The 20,554-nt window shown below is 32.2% G+C and overlaps 2 protein-coding genes across 3 annotated transcripts; both read right to left on the bottom strand.

Annotated features, from left to right (window-relative positions):
• Positions 1–1,937: 1,937 nt before the first annotated feature.
• LOC108735634 (synaptotagmin-11) lies at positions 1,938–11,981 on the bottom strand. Its single transcript, XM_018467674.2, has 7 exons — positions 11,825–11,981; positions 9,214–9,461; positions 7,133–7,356; positions 5,283–5,537; positions 5,011–5,128; positions 4,575–4,892; positions 1,938–4,462 (listed from the first exon to the last, which is right to left on the bottom strand). Exons 1-7 carry the CDS (start codon positions 11,862–11,864, stop codon positions 4,343–4,345), a joined length of 1,323 nt encoding a protein of 440 aa, XP_018323176.1. The 5' UTR covers positions 11,865–11,981; the 3' UTR covers positions 1,938–4,342.
• Positions 11,982–13,353: 1,372 nt separating this feature from the next.
• On the bottom strand, positions 13,354–20,494 carry LOC108735712 (tropomyosin-1). 2 transcript variants are annotated; one of them, XM_025974681.1, is made up of 7 exons: positions 20,405–20,494; positions 17,193–17,347; positions 16,691–16,816; positions 16,499–16,632; positions 16,215–16,434; positions 15,474–15,651; positions 13,354–13,454 (listed from the first exon to the last, which is right to left on the bottom strand). In XM_025974681.1, exons 2-7 carry the CDS (start codon positions 17,304–17,306, stop codon positions 13,372–13,374), a joined length of 855 nt encoding a protein of 284 aa, XP_025830466.1. In that variant the 5' UTR covers positions 17,307–17,347; positions 20,405–20,494; the 3' UTR covers positions 13,354–13,371. The 2 variants fall into 2 exon arrangements, with proteins under 2 accessions (XP_025830466.1, XP_025830460.1); XM_025974675.1 differs by lacking the exon at positions 13,354–13,454 and adding an exon at positions 14,974–15,269.
• Between the last annotated feature and the right edge of the window lie 60 nt (positions 20,495–20,554).

Raw genomic sequence — 20,554 nt, 5'->3', positions numbered from 1 at the left:
AATATGCCAATTTTTATACATTTCTAGGCATGTAAATATTTATATAGCCATTCTTAAACAATATTCAAAGGTAAAACTAATGAAAAATACATAAAAATATTGTGAAAGTTATATAAAACATTATTTAAATATCTTTATNATTTGTTTAGCAGTCTACTTTATTATTTTAAGCATACATTAATTTTCTGCTTAAAATTTCCCGCTTTTTTGTTGTGTCCCAAATTTCGCCTTTTTGTACAGTCTTCTTATGCCTAACTCTAATTTAATACGTGTTTATTACGTATTTCCGGTTTGGTTGAATATGCCTTTGCGTTTCCACAAAATTTTGTTATTATTTCATACATTTTTGTATCTATAACGTAATAGAAGTTGTAGAAAAGTAGAAGGCGGTTTTAACCGTAGCCATTTCTAAAGGTAATTGTTAAAAACAGAAAAAAAAAGCTTGAAAATAATGGTAACAATGTACGAAATACTTGTAGGTACAGTGTTAGAACTCCACAACCTTTAACAATTTTACTTTTAGTCATTTTCGAAAATTAAACGTCATATGACATGGACACCGTAAAAACTATTCTCAATCGGGTGTGTCCAGAAAATTTACCCAAATTGTTGTCGATTCGGTTTTTAATTTTTGTAACAACTAAATTACTGACTTAAATGAGTTAATCAGAAGTTAATAAATCATTCATAAAAACAAAAAGGAAAGCTGTCAGATGTTATTTACATTAATCAACGAACTGACCTTTTGTCTGATGGGTGCTACCGCTAACAAATTATGATATTAACAAATATATTATATTGTTACACTAATTCTGGATTCACAATTGCTACGCGAGTAAATGCTACAAATAGATGTTGACTTTTTGTCTACTATTTTTTTTTGCTATATAATAATTAGTGTTACATCTTTGCTCTAGCATCTACATACTTTTTATGCACTTTATCTATTAAACATCAACAATAGACTTTTTGGTAATTATAAAACCAAATCATAATGAATTACATTACTTTATACCTGTGTATTTACAGAACAATAACATTTATCTTTGAGGTTCAAATTTTGCAATTTAAATCAGCGCTAGAATGTTATTGCTGATTTAAAAACAAAACAAAACAAAGGAAAAATGTTTTCAATTATTTTTTTGTTAAGCGTAAGTAAAAATGTATAAAAACGTTATAATCCAAAAGGATATCACTCAAAGATTTTGGACTTTTTTTTTAATCAAATTGCAGTTTTAGGATAAAAAATCTGAAAATTGTTTAATTTATATTTTACCTATTGTAACCTAAGCGTTACATTTACATATATCTTTATGTTTACATTACGTAAATATTTGTCAGTCCTATCATTCCAATAATTATTAAAGAACTTAAAAACACTATTAAATTATTACTAAACTTAGGTTATGAATTATTCTATTTATTTACACTACTGTTGATATATTACTATTCAGTGCGCTATTCATTTCACTTCTATCACTGACAATTTATTTCTGGATTCACTTCTGCAACGCTCAATTTATTTCTACTTCTTTCGTCGATCGTCTCTTCCTTTAAATACTCTTTTGTTTACTTTCGGGAACCTTCTGGAAACACCGGATAGCTTATATTTTTCTTTGAACTTTTTAACTGCTTTCCCAGAACGCAGGTACGACACACACGTTTACAGATACGGTGCACATGAAGAAAGGCGCCTGCGGCTGTTCAGCGAATCGATAAGCCGTTCACGCACACGTGTGCCCGATTGCATACAAACACACTCGTGCTCGCTACAGTATTTTATTTCCAGACACAGTTTCGGATGATGAAAATTTGTAGACTTATTAAAAAAACAAAGCTTTAGGTACTTACTGTGTCTTGAATCGAAGAGGGACTAAATCAAAGATTAGAAAAATAAAATGATGCATTTATTGAAAACTGAAGTTACATTATTATTTTTGTAATTAATGACATCATTCATTAAAGAAACGCTAAATATACAATACATCATAGTGTAGTAAAAGCGTGCTTGAAAATTTTGTTTATGGGTAGGTACTACTTACTGTATTAGCTTAATTTCAGCGAAACATTTATTTTTTTCTGTTTGTATTTACTTAATCTATATCACAAACATACAAACTAAGTTGCACTTTTAAAAAAATCTTAAACTTTACTTTGGTCATTTTAAAAAACGGACATAGGTTAATACAGATACACCATACATAAGTATTATATTATTTTCTTATCAGCCTTGCAACGAATATTCTCCAACAATTATCATCCGGTTTTTGGCCTCATTGGCAATTATTTTCCATTTAGCCAAATACCGAATACCTACTTCAATGTTTGTTTTCCAAAAACAATTAACTTACTGTTTTTTTTTTTATAATATGAGATCATAAAATTATTCTATTGGAATAATTATTCTAATTATATATAAATAAGCAATTCAGAATTATAAAAGTAAAAAAGTATATAATTAATTAAGAAATTAATTTTACCAATACCACTGTTTAGTGAACACCTAAGAAAAAGCTAGTTATTAATAATTCATTTCTATAAAATGAGCCCAATTAGAAATAATTAAAAGTACATAATTTTCGCACTTTTGTAATAAATATTTCACATAATGCTTTGTGATACAAAAAATAGTCGAAATTACAGCATTCTAGATCGAGCACACTGTATTCGTTGCAAATTTACTTATTATGCATTTTATTTTAATGCAACGTGTAGATAAATTTTAATTAAAAGACAAATTCAACCACTTTCTTCCTATTCTACTTTTAATTCGGGACAGCAAAAAAAAGTGGCTAGAGCCCATTGCAGCTTTGAAAGCTTGGGCAGCTGAAACAACGGTGCATTTGTTTAGCAGTCTACTTTATTATTTTAAGCATACATTAATTTTCTGCTTAAAATTTCCCGCTTTTTTGTTGTGTCCCAAATTTCGCCTTTTTGTACAGTCTTCTTATGCCTAACTCTAATTTAATACGTGTTTATTACGTATTTCCGGTTTGGTTGAATATGCCTTTGCGTTTCCACAAAATTTTGTTATTATTTCATACATTTTTGTATCTATAACGTAATAGAAGTTGTAGAAAAGTAGAAGGCGGTTTTAACCGTAGCCATTTCTAAAGGTAATTGTTAAAAACAGAAAAAAAAAGCTTGAAAATAATGGTAACAATGTACGAAATACTTGTAGGTACAGTGTTAGAACTCCACAACCTTTAACAATTTTACTTTTAGTCATTTTCGAAAATTAAACGTCATATGACATGGACACCGTAAAAACTATTCTCAATCGGGTGTGTCCAGAAAATTTACCCAAATTGTTGTCGATTCGGTTTTTAATTTTTGTAACAACTAAATTACTGACTTAAATGAGTTAATCAGAAGTTAATAAATCATTCATAAAAACAAAAAGGAAAGCTGTCAGATGTTATTTACATTAATCAACGAACTGACCTTTTGTCTGATGGGTGCTACCGCTAACAAATTATGATATTAACAAATATATTATATTGTTACACTAATTCTGGATTCACAATTGCTACGCGAGTAAATGCTACAAATAGATGTTGACTTTTTGTCTACTATTTTTTTTTGCTATATAATAATTAGTGTTACATCTTTGCTCTAGCATCTACATACTTTTTATGCACTTTATCTATTAAACATCAACAATAGACTTTTTGGTAATTATAAAACCAAATCATAATGAATTACATTACTTTATACCTGTGTATTTACAGAACAATAACATTTATCTTTGAGGTTCAAATTTTGCAATTTAAATCAGCGCTAGAATGTTATTGCTGATTTAAAAACAAAACAAAACAAAGGAAAAATGTTTTCAATTATTTTTTTGTTAAGCGTAAGTAAAAATGTATAAAAACGTTATAATCCAAAAGGATATCACTCAAAGATTTTGGACTTTTTTTTTAATCAAATTGCAGTTTTAGGATAAAAAATCTGAAAATTGTTTAATTTATATTTTACCTATTGTAACCTAAGCGTTACATTTACATATATCTTTATGTTTACATTACGTAAATATTTGTCAGTCCTATCACATTAAGCTAAATGTTGTACACGAATTCTGGACACTGTCCACAACTTAAAATAAGATGCCTTAGGGATGGTAGAGTACCTCGTACATTTAATTGCTATTTAACTAACCATTATTTTTATACGTAAGTAAGACTACGTTTTTGGTGTAGGTATTTGTTGTTATTTTGTATTTCGTTAATGTCAGCACATCGATATTTTCAATTGCCAGACTACAGAAAATTCTTTAAACGATAGCTAAATGGGTTACTGTTTATGTAACTGTAATAATAATTAGTTAACGAATTTATTGGTATTATTCGCGTAATTTGTGCCAATCGGCTATTTGCCTCCTTGGCGAATTACAAACCTCGTTCCAATGGTGAAGGGCACTGCCAGTGCACTTGGGTCCGCCCAATTCTAACCTTCCTATAACCTGGAAAGACAAAAAAATTTAGTGGTCCTTCGAGCCGGATCATTCGAAAATGTCGACGTAGGTAGATTTAATCGATAAAATTGTTGATTTTATGTTTATGATTCGTACTTACTTCATTTTTGGTGACCCTATCCCAGTCAAGGAGTAAGAACTCTAAACTAACGTTGGTCAATTCTTCGCCGCCAGACGGAATATCAAAAACAAAACTTTCGTTAAAGACAGGACTCAGTGTTCTCTTCTTAACGTGAGTCTTTTTCTTTGCGATGCGCTGACCATTATAAAGGAGATAAATCTTGACGTAGGGATCAGCCAAACCTGTTACGTCCATTTTCGGGAGATTGCGAGCCTTCAGGACGACAACAGTTAACCTATTAGCAGCAGGCTGCCAGCACAAGGACACAAGTAATTCGCCACGTCCTTGGGATCGAATCTACAATCACAAATATGTTGATGACGCTAATTTTGTGTCAAGGCTTCAAGATTGGTATTTATGTAGTGGGTAGGGGGTAAATAAAAGTAACGCACCCGGGTGTTTTGTTATTACGCACCTTTAGACTGCGAGGTTGAATTTCTCTGCACAAGGCGATTTGCTGATTTTCAGCCTGATTGATGTCGATTGAGTTCAAAGCACAAAACACTTCACCGATTATGTCGTCTCGAGAATATCTGCAAATATTGAAAGGAAATGTTTATGACAAAATTCCCTGATGGAATTGGAAGCTTTATGCCCTTTTTATTTGTTCGGTTATTTCTTTTTCTGTGATAATCAGTAATTCTTTGTCCTCTTTTGATTCACGCAACGTATAAAATGATAAATTACCTGTCGAAGCTGAGAACAACGAAATGGAGTGTGATACTGGGCAGCTGGTTGTAATTGATGCCGTAGAAGGTGAAATCTTCATCATAAACGGGATTGCGGGTCTTTCTGAGTACCCTAGTTTTGACTTTGTGCTGTTTGTCGGGAAGCAGTTGTAACTTGACGTAGGGATCGCTTGAACCGACGCTGGGATCCTTTGCAGGAAGGTCCCGGCATCTCACTACTGATACTATAAGAGCATTCTTATCGTGCTTGTATCTGTAATATACCAAATATTGATAGAATCGACTAAGAAAAAGCTGCAGAAAAGTTAAAAAAGTAGCTAATAATAAAATAATATCTACGAAGGAAATGAATTAGAAACATTTCTGTAGTAAATATTATGCTTTCATTGTTCTAATAAAGAGTACAGGTATACTTCGTTTAGTTTCTGTAGCGATGTGACCTTCAGTTTGACCGGCGCAAAGTAGAAAAGAACAGCACTAGGCCAGAAAAGGAAGGAGACAACTCTCGGCCAAACTCTTAACCGGTGAGGAACGTATATCCGTACAGTACTGTACGGAAAAGTTGACCATTTTATCCACTACAATTGCATTGCTCAAATGTGCTGTTATTGGTACCATTTACTATTGAAAATGTCAAAAAGATGTTTATTTATATTTGAAGACATATTAAAGACTTTAACGCTTGTTTTCGACTCGCACTACTATTCATGATTGAACAAAACTTTTGGCAGGTACTGTATGAAAAGGTTGTTTAATGAACAAGAGTCGAGAGTATAATGAGCTTTTTTCTCCCTACCCACGATTTTGAAAGCGCGCATTCAAAACATTGGAAGGGACACATCGCTAGAGAAAGTAAATGAAGTATACGTATAAATTAGACGAGAGTTGTAATAAAGACTTGCTGGTTGGTCAAATAAAGCAGATTGGAAATCAAACGATTTTACCATTTTAGTTAGAGGTTAGAAGGTTTTACCAGATTCCAAATTGCTTTGAATTATGGTAGCGATCACAAAATGTTGCACACACCTGACTAGAATTTTGAGGGGCGTGAAGGTAGGGTCCTTAACACTAGCTTTTGTGGGCCCTATGAGGTTGCCCCCTAGGGCAAGGAAGGGGTATATAATGCCTTACCGCATTAGCGCATCATCAAAAATGCCGCATGTGGCCTCCGCAGGGAAAAATTATTGCTACCCCATTAAAAATTTTTGGAAAAATGAACTTTATTATTAATAAAAAACATACAATATACTCATATATCACTATTTGTAAAGTTTGTTTACTTTTAAGTAAGATTGTGTTATTGAGCTGTTTTGGTAGTCAATAATACTTTAAATTGTAATCGTTTTACTGTTGTTCGACCCGATACGTCTGGTTTGAGTTGTTTTATAATAACAATATCAGGAGGTTGTTGGTTCGTTACAATGTAAAAGATTTCATTGAAACTACGACATAATTGGGCAAACGAATTATTAGTTGTTTCATTTTACTGAGAGTATTTTCAAACGGATTTGCCTCATCGAGCCGACACAAAGTAGATTTAATTGTATGTTTATATATGTGATAGGTTTACCCCTTAAGACCCATATGTAAAACCCATAAGGCAATCCTCATTTTAGTATCACTACTTTTTTTGTGGGATCTTGAAATGTTATCAAAATAGTGCTTGGGACTAGGTTTTTATCAAATTGGTTTTTATAAAATATCTTTTAAATAGTCAATACTTAATATGATAATAATTTTGGCAAAAGAGACCATGAAAAATTCGCTTTAAGGTTTTTCCATGTCGCAAAATATATAGAATATTTAAACGATTGTCATTGTAAGTATACTTTGTTAAAAAGGTCTTACCTTAATTTAAATACCAATTGACCCAAATATGACTGGTTTTGCTGTAAATTCTTCTCGTTAATGTCCTGTTCTTCCTTAGTCGGTGTTTGGGTTTCGCTTTCTGATTTGTATGCGTCTTTTTGCGACGAGGTCTCGTTCTTCTCAGTGCAAGACTCGTATTTGTTTCCGCTGCTTTCCGAGGGCGCCACGCTTCCTGTAGGACTTGGACTGCTCGGACCTGACAGCTAGCACGTTTAATTAATTAAATTAGGACACTTGTTCGGGTTATTACAGCGATAAACTACAGCGAAGTTTACGTTATTGCGAACCTTAAGTTGTGGATCCGTTTAATTACCATTTGCGTAGAATCTCATTAACAGTCTCGGTTAATAAAAACATGAAAGGGATTGCATTGAATATATAAACAGGACGGTTGAGGATGTCAATAAATAAACATTGAGATTGTTGTTATGAATATCAAAGGCAAATTTGAAAATATTATTCTGAAAATTGATTTACCCACTACACGCTACCTCAAATTAATGAGGGAAAAATTGTTCCTGTTGTCACACCCCCGCCGGGAATCGAACCCGGGACCTATGGTTTTACGCACCAATGTTCTGACCACTAAACTACGGTCCTGGTCGTGGTTGCTGTTGTCACCTCTCGTAGTTTAGTGGTAGAACATTGGTGCGTAAAGCCAAAGGTCCCGGGTTCGATTCCCGGCGGGGGTTCGACAAAAGCTACAATTTTTCCTTCATTAATTCGAGGTAGCGTGTAGTGGGTAAAAAATTCAATAATGAATTTTCAGAATAATATTTCATATTAAACTAACTCACTTGTCTAAACTGTATGTATGTTTAAAGGCAAATTTGTTGAATTTTGTAAGCACGTAAACAACATAAAACAGAAAGTGGATGGACATGATTTTAATCCTTGAAGACGATAACGAATTGGCATTTTTGGATTTTCATCAATACTTTTGGACGACAAGATCAATCGCTTTAATAACCAATAACCGATGCCTTGTTTTGTGACATAAGACTTCTTAAATAGGGTTATAAATAAAATTCAATACACTTAGTTTAGAATTATATTAAGCAAAAATTAAACTGTACTGATTGCATTGCAGCTCTGGATGAAGCTTTATACCAAAATGCGAAACGTCGGTTGTTAGTTTGCTACTTTTTACCACTAGTTTATAATGATAATCACAATTTGAAAAATTCATATTTAATATCGCTTTAAAGTGTTTAAAAAAATAAAACCTGACTACGTGTAATTACTTTATTTACTTTTATCGATTAGAATTTAAATTATATTGTTTTTCTGTAGTGTTGTTAGTTTATTTTGAAACTCAATTAAATTAACGCAATCAAAGCAAAACTTTGTGAAACAGGCTAAGTGTTTTCATATTCTAAAACTCCCTATTTAGAAATATGTCGTAACTAACGGGGTACAAAAGGTTCGCTGTTTTTATGATGTTCGGTGTTAGTCTTCGTATATATTTTCGTTTTATGAAGTGGACACCGTCGTAAGCAATAAACAAAAAAAAAAAAGAACGATCGATTCATCTCATGCTGTTGAAGCACGTCGTTAACTAAATGAGTTTTTCCTGTTCTTCATAAACATCCCAAAGTTACCTGTTGTGAAACATCTTTTTAGCGAGTACCTATAGGTAGTTGTTGACGTTTCGCTTTTGTTATTCACTTGCTTTAGAGGTAATTAGATATTATTGTTTATTTGAAATAGTGAATAAATGACGATAGCGTATATTTTGTTTCTCAAACATTGTATGCAAAATACCATCATAAAGAATCGCCATTTATAATAAAATGGGAAATTTTAAATTTTGGTGGAGGCGCTTGGCTTTACCGGTAATGATGAATGATGCACAAATGTTAATCAAATTCTCTCTGTCACGTCTCATGTCCTTAAATTACGAAGATCCGATAATTTATTTAATTAACTCATATATTTTAGGCACTTCTTCTAAACACTTCAAATGATAGATGCCTTTTGATTTTCAATATTTCGTCGATAGCTGTCGCATATTTTTCCATTGGTTCTGTCAGATAATGATTTGATAATAATTTACGTACCCCTGGTGGTGTTTTCGATGGGTTTGTGGGACTGGGACTCTTTTTGAGATAATGGGTGGTAGTTCCTCCCGCAGGACTTCTAACTGCTGTTGGCCTACGGTGGGTGTGGAAAGCTAGAGGTTGATCAGGACCGTGTCGCTTGGCATTCAATTGCCGATGACGACGATAAAAAAAGCATGATATTGCAGCCAAACAGAGCACGAATATCCCTGCGCCAAGACATAATCCAACAACTGTTGCTGAATGGACTGCAAAAGGAAAACAAATATTTCGAATTTAATATTGTAACTCATTGTAGAACAAATAAAATAGCTCAAACCTCAACGCCAAAACACGACACTTCAATTGTCCGAAGCATTTTTCGGTAACATAATTACCTCCTTCAGGGACTGAAAAGTGCCGAAAAGTGCTTCGGACAAATAAAGTGTCGTATTTTAGTGTTGGGGTTTGAGATATTTTGTTTGTTCTACAACAACCGCCAAAGTTTTTCAAATCTTCATAAGATAAATGAGCATCACACTTGCTATTATTGGTTCACGTTTGAATGGAAGTGTCGTGTGTTATGGCATTGGGGTTTGAGATATTTTGTTTGTTCTACAACAATCGCCAAAGTTTTTCCAATCTTCATAAGATAAATGAGCATCAGTATAAAAATACTTAATATCAACTTCCATAATTTAATTGTCCTAAATGACATTAGTATATTTTTAATCCTTTATGCTTGCCAATTTAATAATTGTCAAGCTATATTAGATATATTTTCATTATCATCATAATGGGGCGTCAGTTTTAAAATTGTTTGGCATGCATATCAACTATTTCCTATTCTGAGTTAATCTTCCCTAAAACTAGAACATCCCACATCCTTAACTATTTGTGAACTCTAATTTTAATCTAGGTCTACCTGTACTCCTCTTAACTCCTGTTTTTGCTTCTAATAAGTCTCTAACTAGCCCTTCATACCTAAGAAGGTGTCCCGTATACGTTTTTAATACTAATTTTATGAAATGTGAAAAAGTAGTGTAAGCAAACGGAAAGCGGAATTTCGAGAATCTTTTTAAGAAAAGCATTATAAATAATAATTAACACAAGAAAATTTGATAGATGGACAAGTATGGAGAACGATAATTTTCATCTGAATAAGTAGATCATCACCACCATAAGATAAGAGAAAATAATTCTGTTTGATTGATGATTTTAACTTCTTTGACTACATGGGTTTACTTTCTGATTAAAATTGTGATTTGCATGTTTTGGTTGTTAATTTTACAAAATTACATCTTCCATTATGTAATGTGATGACAGGTAAAAATGCTGTTTTTTCTTTTTTTTTATTCAGTTGAAAAACTTGAATTGCAAAAATTCTGAATGAAACACTAAAATGGCTAGGAAAAAATTAACAAGAAAAATTGACAAAATAAATAATGAGACACAATTTGTTGCAACTGATTATATAAATAATTTAGTTCCTTTGTCGCCATTGTAGCATATCTTGAAAACGACGCAAAACCGCTTGAAGAATTAGGGTTAAAGTACACTAATAAAAAAAAGTATATCTACTAATTATGTAACTATTAGTTGTTTTATATGCTTGTATTAGAATTATGCCAATTATTATTAACGGTGATACATAGGTCAAAACAAAGACAAGGAACATAAAACATCTTTTAATAATTATAACTTATTAAGGAGTTTAATGTGTATTGACAGACCATAAAATACATAAATAATTAATTCACGCAAAATAATCAACACCAATTTTTTATATAAGGCTGATGTGTCTGCCTGATTAATAATAGTTAATTTGTTATAAGTAATTGGGTAATTTAACATTCACTGAAATGGCGGACTCTAAACAAATTTGAGGTAGGAAATTCCAAGAAATGGGTACAAAAAATGACCAAACATTCGAAACAACAAAAACGTTGATCAAAAAATTACCAAAAGTTTACAATATCTAAGTACTCACAAATAAAATAAACCAGTGAAACATGAAGACACATAATACCTACAAGTTTTTAATTTTTTTAGTTTATAGGTAGTAGCAAATTAGATCTATGCAATATTGTTATTAATTAATAAAAATAAAATTGAAAGTATATTTTTGATTGAAGACGTACACATATATATGCAATTGTTCTTAGTTTCAGGTTGCATATATACATATGTATGTGTATACATGTATGAGTAGTTACGAATCTCATTGATCATAAAATGAAACATGAGTCACGCTTTGACTGCTGAAATTTACCTGGACAAATCTGAATTACAAAATTTTTGAAAACGCCAAAATGACACCGCCACAACTCATTTTTGTCTACCTATAATTGCATGCAACTAAATTAATCAACTATTAAACCTTTAGTAAAACAGTAAAAAGTCTATAAGTAATAAAGCGTAAAGAATTTTAGCTGTTGTTCTAATATAATTAAATAAATAATTTCTTCTAAAGATCTTCCACAAATCTTTCGTGTTTTTAGTTAGAAAAACAATTGAGAGATTAGGCAAAAATGTTTAAAAAAATAAGAAAAATAAAACAACATCGATTACTGAGCGACATTATTGCGACCACCCTTTGGTATTTTCTTAAGCGTAGTTATACGAAACTCACCCCCACTGATGGCTTCAATATGTGGCCCGTTGTCAGTCATTTTTTCGTTTTTACTGTCAATTGTTTATTCACAAAAATTACGTTCAAATGGGGTTTTAACCCCCAGCCGGTTTCAACACCTCTTTATAAGCGATTTAATGTTATGTCTGGCTTGGGGTGTTCAATGATGCCCGCGATGAATCAATAGGGGTAGCGACTGCGTGCTTCTCTTAGATGACGTCATCCGTGAGCGCTGTTTTGACAGAACGCAGTAGGCCATGCCCAAAATTTGATTTAGTTTGATTTGTTTATTAAATTTATGTTGGATAATATACGAACAACAAGCATATATGTATTTACAATTTTCAAGAATTGTGAATGGCAAAAAGTAACCTTTTCACAGGTCAAGGGTAGTGGGTACTTAGACTTAAGAGTTATCAGAAATTACACTTTTTATATTGTGTGGGTTTATAAATTAAAAAGAGAATTTAGTTATGAGTAAATTTTTGCGTTTGTATGAAAATTTCGTCAGGAATTATAAATNTATATATTTACGAGAAGCAGGTAAATGACCTATCACAATAGCTTTCAGTTTTCTGTGGAAGACATCTATGCTTTGTTTAAAATTCAAGTGCTACTAGATGTGAAAATTGTACAAGATCTTAAAAACGTTTTTCTGTTGTACTTGTACTACAAAATATTTCTTAACTTTCTGTGGTATTTTTTGATTTAACAAATATTAAAAATGTTACTAACAACTTAACTGGGGATTATAACTTGGTATCGAAACGAGTTAATGAGTATTAATTTTTTAAACGTATTTCCGCTTCTAGAAAGTGGAAAAAATTCCCGTAGAATGTAAATCTACAAAAAAGCTTCAAGTTCCGATGATGCGAAAGAAAGTTGAGGGCCCCAGGGCCATATGAAGGGACACTCAACCAAAGCATTAATGAACCCACCCAATTCTTCCACTTTTATTTAGGTTATTTTTCAATTATTACCTTACAGGTAATTAGGTACTTACGAATTTAATTGTCGTAATCTCGTGAAAAGTCCTCCTAAAAAGATTCTGAAAATTTTACTTGAACATATTTGTTTACGAAGAAAAGTTGGTGTTTCCATTTAACAAAAGAAAATTGGAGCCTCGAGGACCATATTAAAAGCCAGGTTCAGGTCCTGAATTTAGACAATATTCATCGAATTCTACGACGAGATTTTGGCTTAACAAATTAAATTTGTTTAAACAATTCATTTAGCCATTGCAAAAGGTAAATAAGGTACAATTTGTATAGTGTATAATTTATTGATAATATTTCTTTAGTAGATTCTATACAACAGCGCAATGAAATATACAATATATAATTATTATTACACTTCATTCGGTCAAACGGAACAATTTGTAGGTAAATAATAATAATAATAATAATGATAATTATTTATCGCATACGACGATGGTTAATAGTTACAAATACAGAATTAAAGAGTAACAACTCGCTTTTAAGACACGTGTGCACAGGTTCGTAAGGCACCACATTTTTAGTGACTTATTGTATATGAGGTTCTTATCGTTAGTATCCGGCCAATTCGGCAAATGTGGAGTCCATCTCGTCGGCAAGGGACTTGTATCTGTCCTTGTTGATTCCAAGTTCGTCTATGGGTAAATAATAAAACAAAGAATTATATATTATTTAATATTTCATTAGGATATTTCGTAAAATGACAACAACAGGTGTTTATTTAGGGTACCGTATTTTAGAAAAGTATGGAACCCTAATCAAATCAAATAATTCACGAGTCTATCGATCCACTTGTTTGATTATCATAAGCTGTCATAACTGAACTACCTTTTTTTTCTGAGACATATGGACTGATTAATCATAGGGCGATTAAGAGCATATTTTTTGAAATTTTATTTGGAATACATTTAGAGACATGCTCTTGTCTTTATTTCCAAAAGTATTCAAACAAAATAAACTTTGAGCTAAAGCCCAAATTGTGGTCTATAGTTTCGGAAAAATCCTCAGTTTTCTATTAGCAAGAAGCTTTTGACTTTCCGATCAGTGAAATCTGTTGTTGGATCATTTGACAAAATATATTTCTGTCAATACATGTAACGAAATTAATTAACGAAGAAGAAAATTTTTAGATTACGTTGACCATGCTGTAAATAACAATAATTTAATTTTATGAAAAATAGAACAATTATTAATTATCAATTTTGGACTTGTACTGTGAGACATCACCTAAACGATACCAGGGTTAAACATATTTGAAGACAGTTTTCCAACATACTAACAGACACATTATCACACATTATTTATTCTCACCTTGCTGAAGGAAGTCAATGCATAAGCAGAAATAAAAATTAATAGACTGCTCTAGATGATAGAATAATAAATACAAATTTCCCTAGCTCGAACGTCTAAATGTAAGAGGCAATTAATAATCTCGAGTTAGAGAAATTCAACTTTATTTTTATCCGATGAGATGAGACTTTTAAATGTGAAAAAACACCCTCGCCTCTAAAGGGTGGTGAGATTTTAAATAATGTTTATTATAATTATACAATGTTAGAAAATGCAAATTGATAACAAATAGCCAATAAGGAAAAACGAGAAAGTTAGTGTTAATAAAAGCTTGGTTATTAATTCATGATCCACACAGTAAAATATTAATTAAGTATTATTGTAAATGCAGCTGAAGGGGGATGATCGAAGTTCATTTGTTTTCCGTGAGAGAAGCCATTTCCACGAATGTTTTGTCAATTTCATTCACTACTCCTCTATATTTATTTTTTTCACGTAGTACAAAATCTGTAAAAGAAAACGCCTAAAAAAGTGCTTTTAATACAAAGGACAAAAAAAGTTCACGCGCACGGGACATCATACGTAATTATAGGTTATGCGTTAACATTAGGTAATAAATTATTGTTTTAGCTTTAATATTGTACGAACAAAGACGACGTATACGGAAACCTCGAAATTTCATTTTCGATTCAAAACGAAAAATTGTTATTAAGAATTATTTTAAAACGAATGCAATTATTGTACATACCCAATTGTTTTTGAACTTTTTTCTCTTCCAAAAACACCTGAACTTATGTTTAATATATTTTTTTGAAATCATTTTAAATACTTAATAGTTTTGTTTGAAAATAAAACAGTTTCATGTAATTATAAATACATGATATTTTTCGATGTTCCAATTTCGTTTAGTAATATAATAAATACAAGGGCCGATCATAAAGCCAAAGCATTAGTAAATAATAATTACATCATATTTGTTATGGATGATAAGCGTACAGAAAGGTAAAATAAATATTCTCTACGTTGCAAGATATACAAATGAAAATTAAAAGCAGTTGGCGTCGGTTATTTGTTTGCGGTAAGCGAGGACATTTCAACAAACGTCTTTTCAATCTCATTTACAACCCCCTGGTACTTATTTCTTTCGCGAGCGAGAAAATCTGAAACGGAGAAAATACACCGTAGGAGTTGTCGTCAATCTTTTGAATATTGAATGGATCAGGACTATACAGTGGATGCTGTCTATGGAAAATATAATAACAAATATTTTAGGTTCTTATTTAACCTTTTCATATCAATATATCTCATCTGATTCATCTGTAAAAGAGTTGAAGGGGTTGGAGGGATATTTTTAGGAGTTTTACCTTCTAGTCGGTCGACTTCCTTTTGGAGTTTCTTCACTGTCTTTTCAGCGTATTCAGCACGAGCTTCGGCTTCCTTTAGCTTAACTGTCAGCGATTTGAGGTGGTTTTTGTATTCTTCTACTCTTTGGTTGGCTTTCTCTTCGGATACTTCCAAAGATTTAAGGGAGTTACCGACAACCTAATAGGTTTTACAGACAAATTTAGATTAATCAGTAATTATAATTTTTTTAAACTGAATTAAAATTGTGGGTGAGTAATCCTGACAGTCTAATAATTCAAACAACAGCTGAACTTTTAAAAACTAATAGTATTTTTGAAAACAAAACGGATTATTCAAAACACGTAGGTGGTGTTAGAAAGATACATAGTTTTCTGGAAATAATAGTGTATTTTTGAAGTACGTGCCAAAATAACGGAGAGGCTTTCGAGTAATTTGTAAAAATAGCTGCCCAACTTCCTAAAAATAATTTGTTTCTCTTCTACACTTTAAATATTTTACGGCTGGCACCGTTGGCAACATTTTTTTGATAGTCAAATCAAATTAGATTCGTAAAATTAACGTTCATTAACATTTGAAGTCATGCAATGATATTTTCTAAACACTGGACGCATTTTGATTCTAACTTTTTAGAACTCTAAAATTAATTTTAATATTGCGAAATCTAAAACCTGAATGATACTTATAATATAAGCTCCACATCAAATAATTTGGACATTGGTATTTTTTATTTTAAGTCTGACCTTTAATTCTTCTTCAAGTTCCATGATTTTGGCATCTCCTCCTTTGACACGATCTTCAGCTACTTCAAGTTCGTCTTCAACGAAGGCCAGCTTACGCGATACTTCGTCGGATTTGTTGTCGGCGTCTTCAGCTAACATGCGGGCTTCCTTCAATTGTTGGGTCAATTGATCCATACGTTCTTCGTCTTGGAGGGCGCGGTTCTCCAATACTTTGCACATACTGTCAAAAAATGCAACAATCTTTTTCACTTATGTGATACAGGACGTTAGGAAATAAACTTTACCGTGAGCTTTCGTCGGCAGCTTGGGAAGCTTCAGCAAGTTTCGTTTGGGCAGTGGCAAGACGTTCTTCAGATCTTTCCAAATCTTCTTCAATGGTTTGGACTTTACGGTTGAGGGCGGCTACTTCAGCTTCGGCCTGGTTCAATCAATATATTAATTCTGTTCTTAAAAAACAGGTAAAATTTTTTGCTTACATTGGTAAGAGCTTTTTCTTTTTCTTCCAAGTCCTTGTTGGCTTGCTCCAATTGCCTCTTGCTGCTCTCAAAGTCGCTTTCAACCTGCAGAAGTTTCTTCTGGAGTTCACGAACCTCCTCATTCACCTACAAGAAAATTACCTGTAGTTCTTGTTCTGACTACATTTAATTTACTATCCTAAGTATTGTTACATCGGGTTCTGAAGGATAAATGATAGTTTGTAGGCTGAGATCGGAATCTATAATATTTGTGTGAGACATTTACTTCCACATGATACAAATTGTAGTTCTTTTATGTAATCTTGAATAATAATTGACAATCTTCGCATAATAAACGCCTATTTTACGTATATAAAACGCTAATTAGAACTCTTAATTAGGTACATAGATTTTGGTTAATTTTTGCATATTTGGACCATAGTAATTCATGAATCTTTTTGTAATGAAGCGTTTATAAAAATAAGACGGCTTATTATTGAATATTGGATAATGAAGTAAGTACCTTTTCGGCACGGGCATTGGCATCCTTGGCCTGCCCTTCCATCGCATCAGCTTTGTCCTGTGCATTGTCCTTTTCAAGCTTCATAGCTTGCATTTTCTTCTTGATCGCGTCCATGGTGGCGGTTCTTTTTTGGCTTTTGGCTCACGGATACAAAACTAGAATGGAAAGAAATGTTTTTATACGATTATCGATTAAATAGAGTACAAAATCAATATAAACAAAAGAAATGCGTTTGTGATTAACACAGGAGTTTTAAGCGTCATTAAAGAATTAGTTATAAGGAATTAGTTTATACCTAATGTAATGATTAGATTGGTAATAATCATTCTGTCATTATCATATTAGTGAAAATCCTAACTAATATTATAAATGAGGAAAATGAGTTTGTTTGTTACGATTTCACGCCTCAACTACTCAATCGATCATCATGAAATTTTGTACACACACTGTCAGGGGTACAGAAAAGGACATAGGGTACCTTTAAAAAAAAACTATTTGTGAGAGATCAATAAATTTCTTTTCATCTCGATAATTATTTACTGTGATTCCACGCAATGTATAGAAACCTAGAAAATTAAAAAGTTTTGTCCTGATGATCCTGGTTAGGACTATTTACTAAATTATTATATTTTCGATGATCTTTGATACGTATTTAAGACATTAACGCGAGCGAAGCCGAGGGTAAAATCTAATACCACATAAATTTAGAGTTTGCTGATGAAATACGTTAACTATTAATATCTTTTAATACAAATCGTACATTTTTACTAAAATTTCTTAAATAGAGTTATACCGAAAAAATTATTACACAATGCCCAAAATATTTGTAACTGATACTTCTGTACTGGTTTATCATAGGAAGTTGGAGTGCAATTTTTAATTCAAACGAATTTTTAGTAAAAATTTTTGGGTTCTTATTCTAAGGAGAAAACTACTGGAATATTTTGTGTTTAAAAAACAAATTGAACTTGAGGATTTTTATACTGCTATTAAGCTTAGAACAGACATCAATTGAGATATATTTAGATTTAGCGATTTTTTTATAGTGTTCGAAGGAAAAGCTAATCCACCAATCTACATATTTGTTCCCTTACATTTTTTATGATTAAATTTAGTTTCGTCGGAATTAAACTTCAAACTACTTTCATCATCTATAAAACCTACATTCGTCTGACCCTAAAATAATAAAAATTGGAACTAAAATCGACTTTATATTTACTTAATCACCAACTGCAGAAATAAAAACCGATGACTGTGTCTATATCTCTATATCGTGCCTATACGGGTTTGAAAAAGGCCGTCATTATTTAATAGCAGCTGATGATCCCAGTTGGCCCGAAAATAGCTCGCTCCTAGTTTAGACTGACGGTACATTCCTGCTGACGATGCCACAGGCATTAGCAACAGCAAGTAGCATCTCGCTGGGCAAAACGGCTCGACTCGTATCAACTGTTATTTTGCTGAAGTTGTTAACAGCAGCGGCGAGCCGAAGAGGAGTCAACCGCGAAAACTTGGAAAGAAAAATTAAAGTTGTGTCTGTTTGTGTGTGTGTGTGTGTGTGTGTGTGTGTGTCTGTACATGCAGCACGAACGAAGGCGGTTTTATAAATAGGCTCTCGACCCACATTCGACGAACGACATCAAGGTGCCCATGCACGAAATTCCGAATTTGATAAAATTTAACAATCGACCACGAATTTTGTAGCGTCACCAAAACGTAACTTGATACTTAAGGATTTATCTGTAAAATTATTGGGTTTTTGTTGGATTTTGAGGGCCAGCCAATACAAGGGTCCTTAAGGAACTTTGTTAGCCTAATATTTAGTAATTATAATTGAGATGCAATTGTTACGCTTTGGAAAAACCTCGAAATTGGTTTCTTTAAAAATTTGGCCTAAAATCATATTTACAAGCTTCTGTAGGTTTTACTTTAAGGGTAACAAAAGTGTTATATACTTTGCAGAAATCTCTCGCTGGTGGTTTTTAGTACTTATTATACATGAACTTAGAGCTTTTGCTCTTATATGGCTCATAAAAGATTTAGTGACTTAATACTAAACAAATTATTATCTTTCTACCGCGTTTTAGTTTCTTCTAACATAAAAATCATGAGACAAAAATAATTTTTTCTTTCTATGAAGTTAAATTTTAGATAGAGCTGTGGTTTTGAGATGTAATAAAGGCCATCTCCAATGAAAATTCTTGAAAATTTACATTTTATTATTTGACCAAAAAAGTCATTTTTGTTCTCGTCCTTGTTACGATTACTTTTGAAATAATCCACACGATTAAAATGTTGGCAAATATTAATAGATGAAACCATTTAGTATGTCATTAATATTATAAGTAATTTTTATTTAAAAAAACATTTACAATAAATTGATAATTTCTGCGCCTGGCTCCTCCACCAAATATGAATAAATCAAGTAAATATGTGATATTTCTAAATTTGAAGATATTGTGAAAAACGCTTTAATAGATAAGAATCTTTAATGCTCTTTATATTTGTGCAAATTTTTATACTAATTTAAGAACTAGTTTATAAAATTTACCAAAGACTTTTATTTTCGTTTTTAACTACTAATTTTGGTTAGTACAACAGCTCAAAACAGCAAGTGGTGTGTCTGTCTCAATTTCGAATAGACTTATATCTGGTCATTTACTTAATAAAACTATTTATTGCACTATGCCAAAACTATTTTTTTTTCTGTATGCTACATGCGTATAATAGGTATGTGCGTGCGCGTCATCACTGTGTTGCGAGTGTTTATGAGTAGAAAATCTCTCACTGCACACTATATTTAGAATCATTTTACATGTTCGAATCTTTCTCGAAATTGTTCGGTTTTTGTGTACATTTCACGCGCGTCATTCAAAGACATTTGGAACATTCAAAAAAACAATTCTTTGTAGACCACAATTCACGCAACCAAAAATGATTTTTTTAAAGCAGTTGCCTTTAAAATTAGAAACAAAAAATTGTTGTGTAAGCATTTTCGATTTTCCTTTAGTGTAAAAGCATGACAGGTTGCATAACGCTAACGCTTGTGATGTGCAGATTCAAAAAGCGATCTCCCTACTGTTTTTTTTCTTATATTTTACTTTTTATTTTATTAATTAGCGGTACAAAATTAATCTAAAAACAAACAAAACAAAACAGAAAACGATTTGTTAAAAATGTTAGGTCAACAATTGTCACATAAATGGACCTACCTGTGCCTGAAGGCGATCAGAGGCTGTTACTGTCTTGATAGGAAAGCGTCGGGACGCCGCCACGACGTCCCAGGCCCCACCAAAAATTCTCTTTTCCCCTTCTTCCACACCCAAATGCATTACTAAAGTCTATTACAAGCAGTCATCAAA

This window comes from Agrilus planipennis, unplaced genomic scaffold, assembly GCF_000699045.2.
Source record: "Agrilus planipennis isolate EAB-ADULT unplaced genomic scaffold, Apla_2.0 scaffold86, whole genome shotgun sequence".
In the NCBI taxonomy this organism is placed as follows: Eukaryota; Metazoa; Arthropoda; class Insecta; order Coleoptera; family Buprestidae; genus Agrilus; species Agrilus planipennis.
Note: the sequence above shows the minus strand (reverse complement) of the source record. Positions and strands in the feature narration are given on the sequence as shown.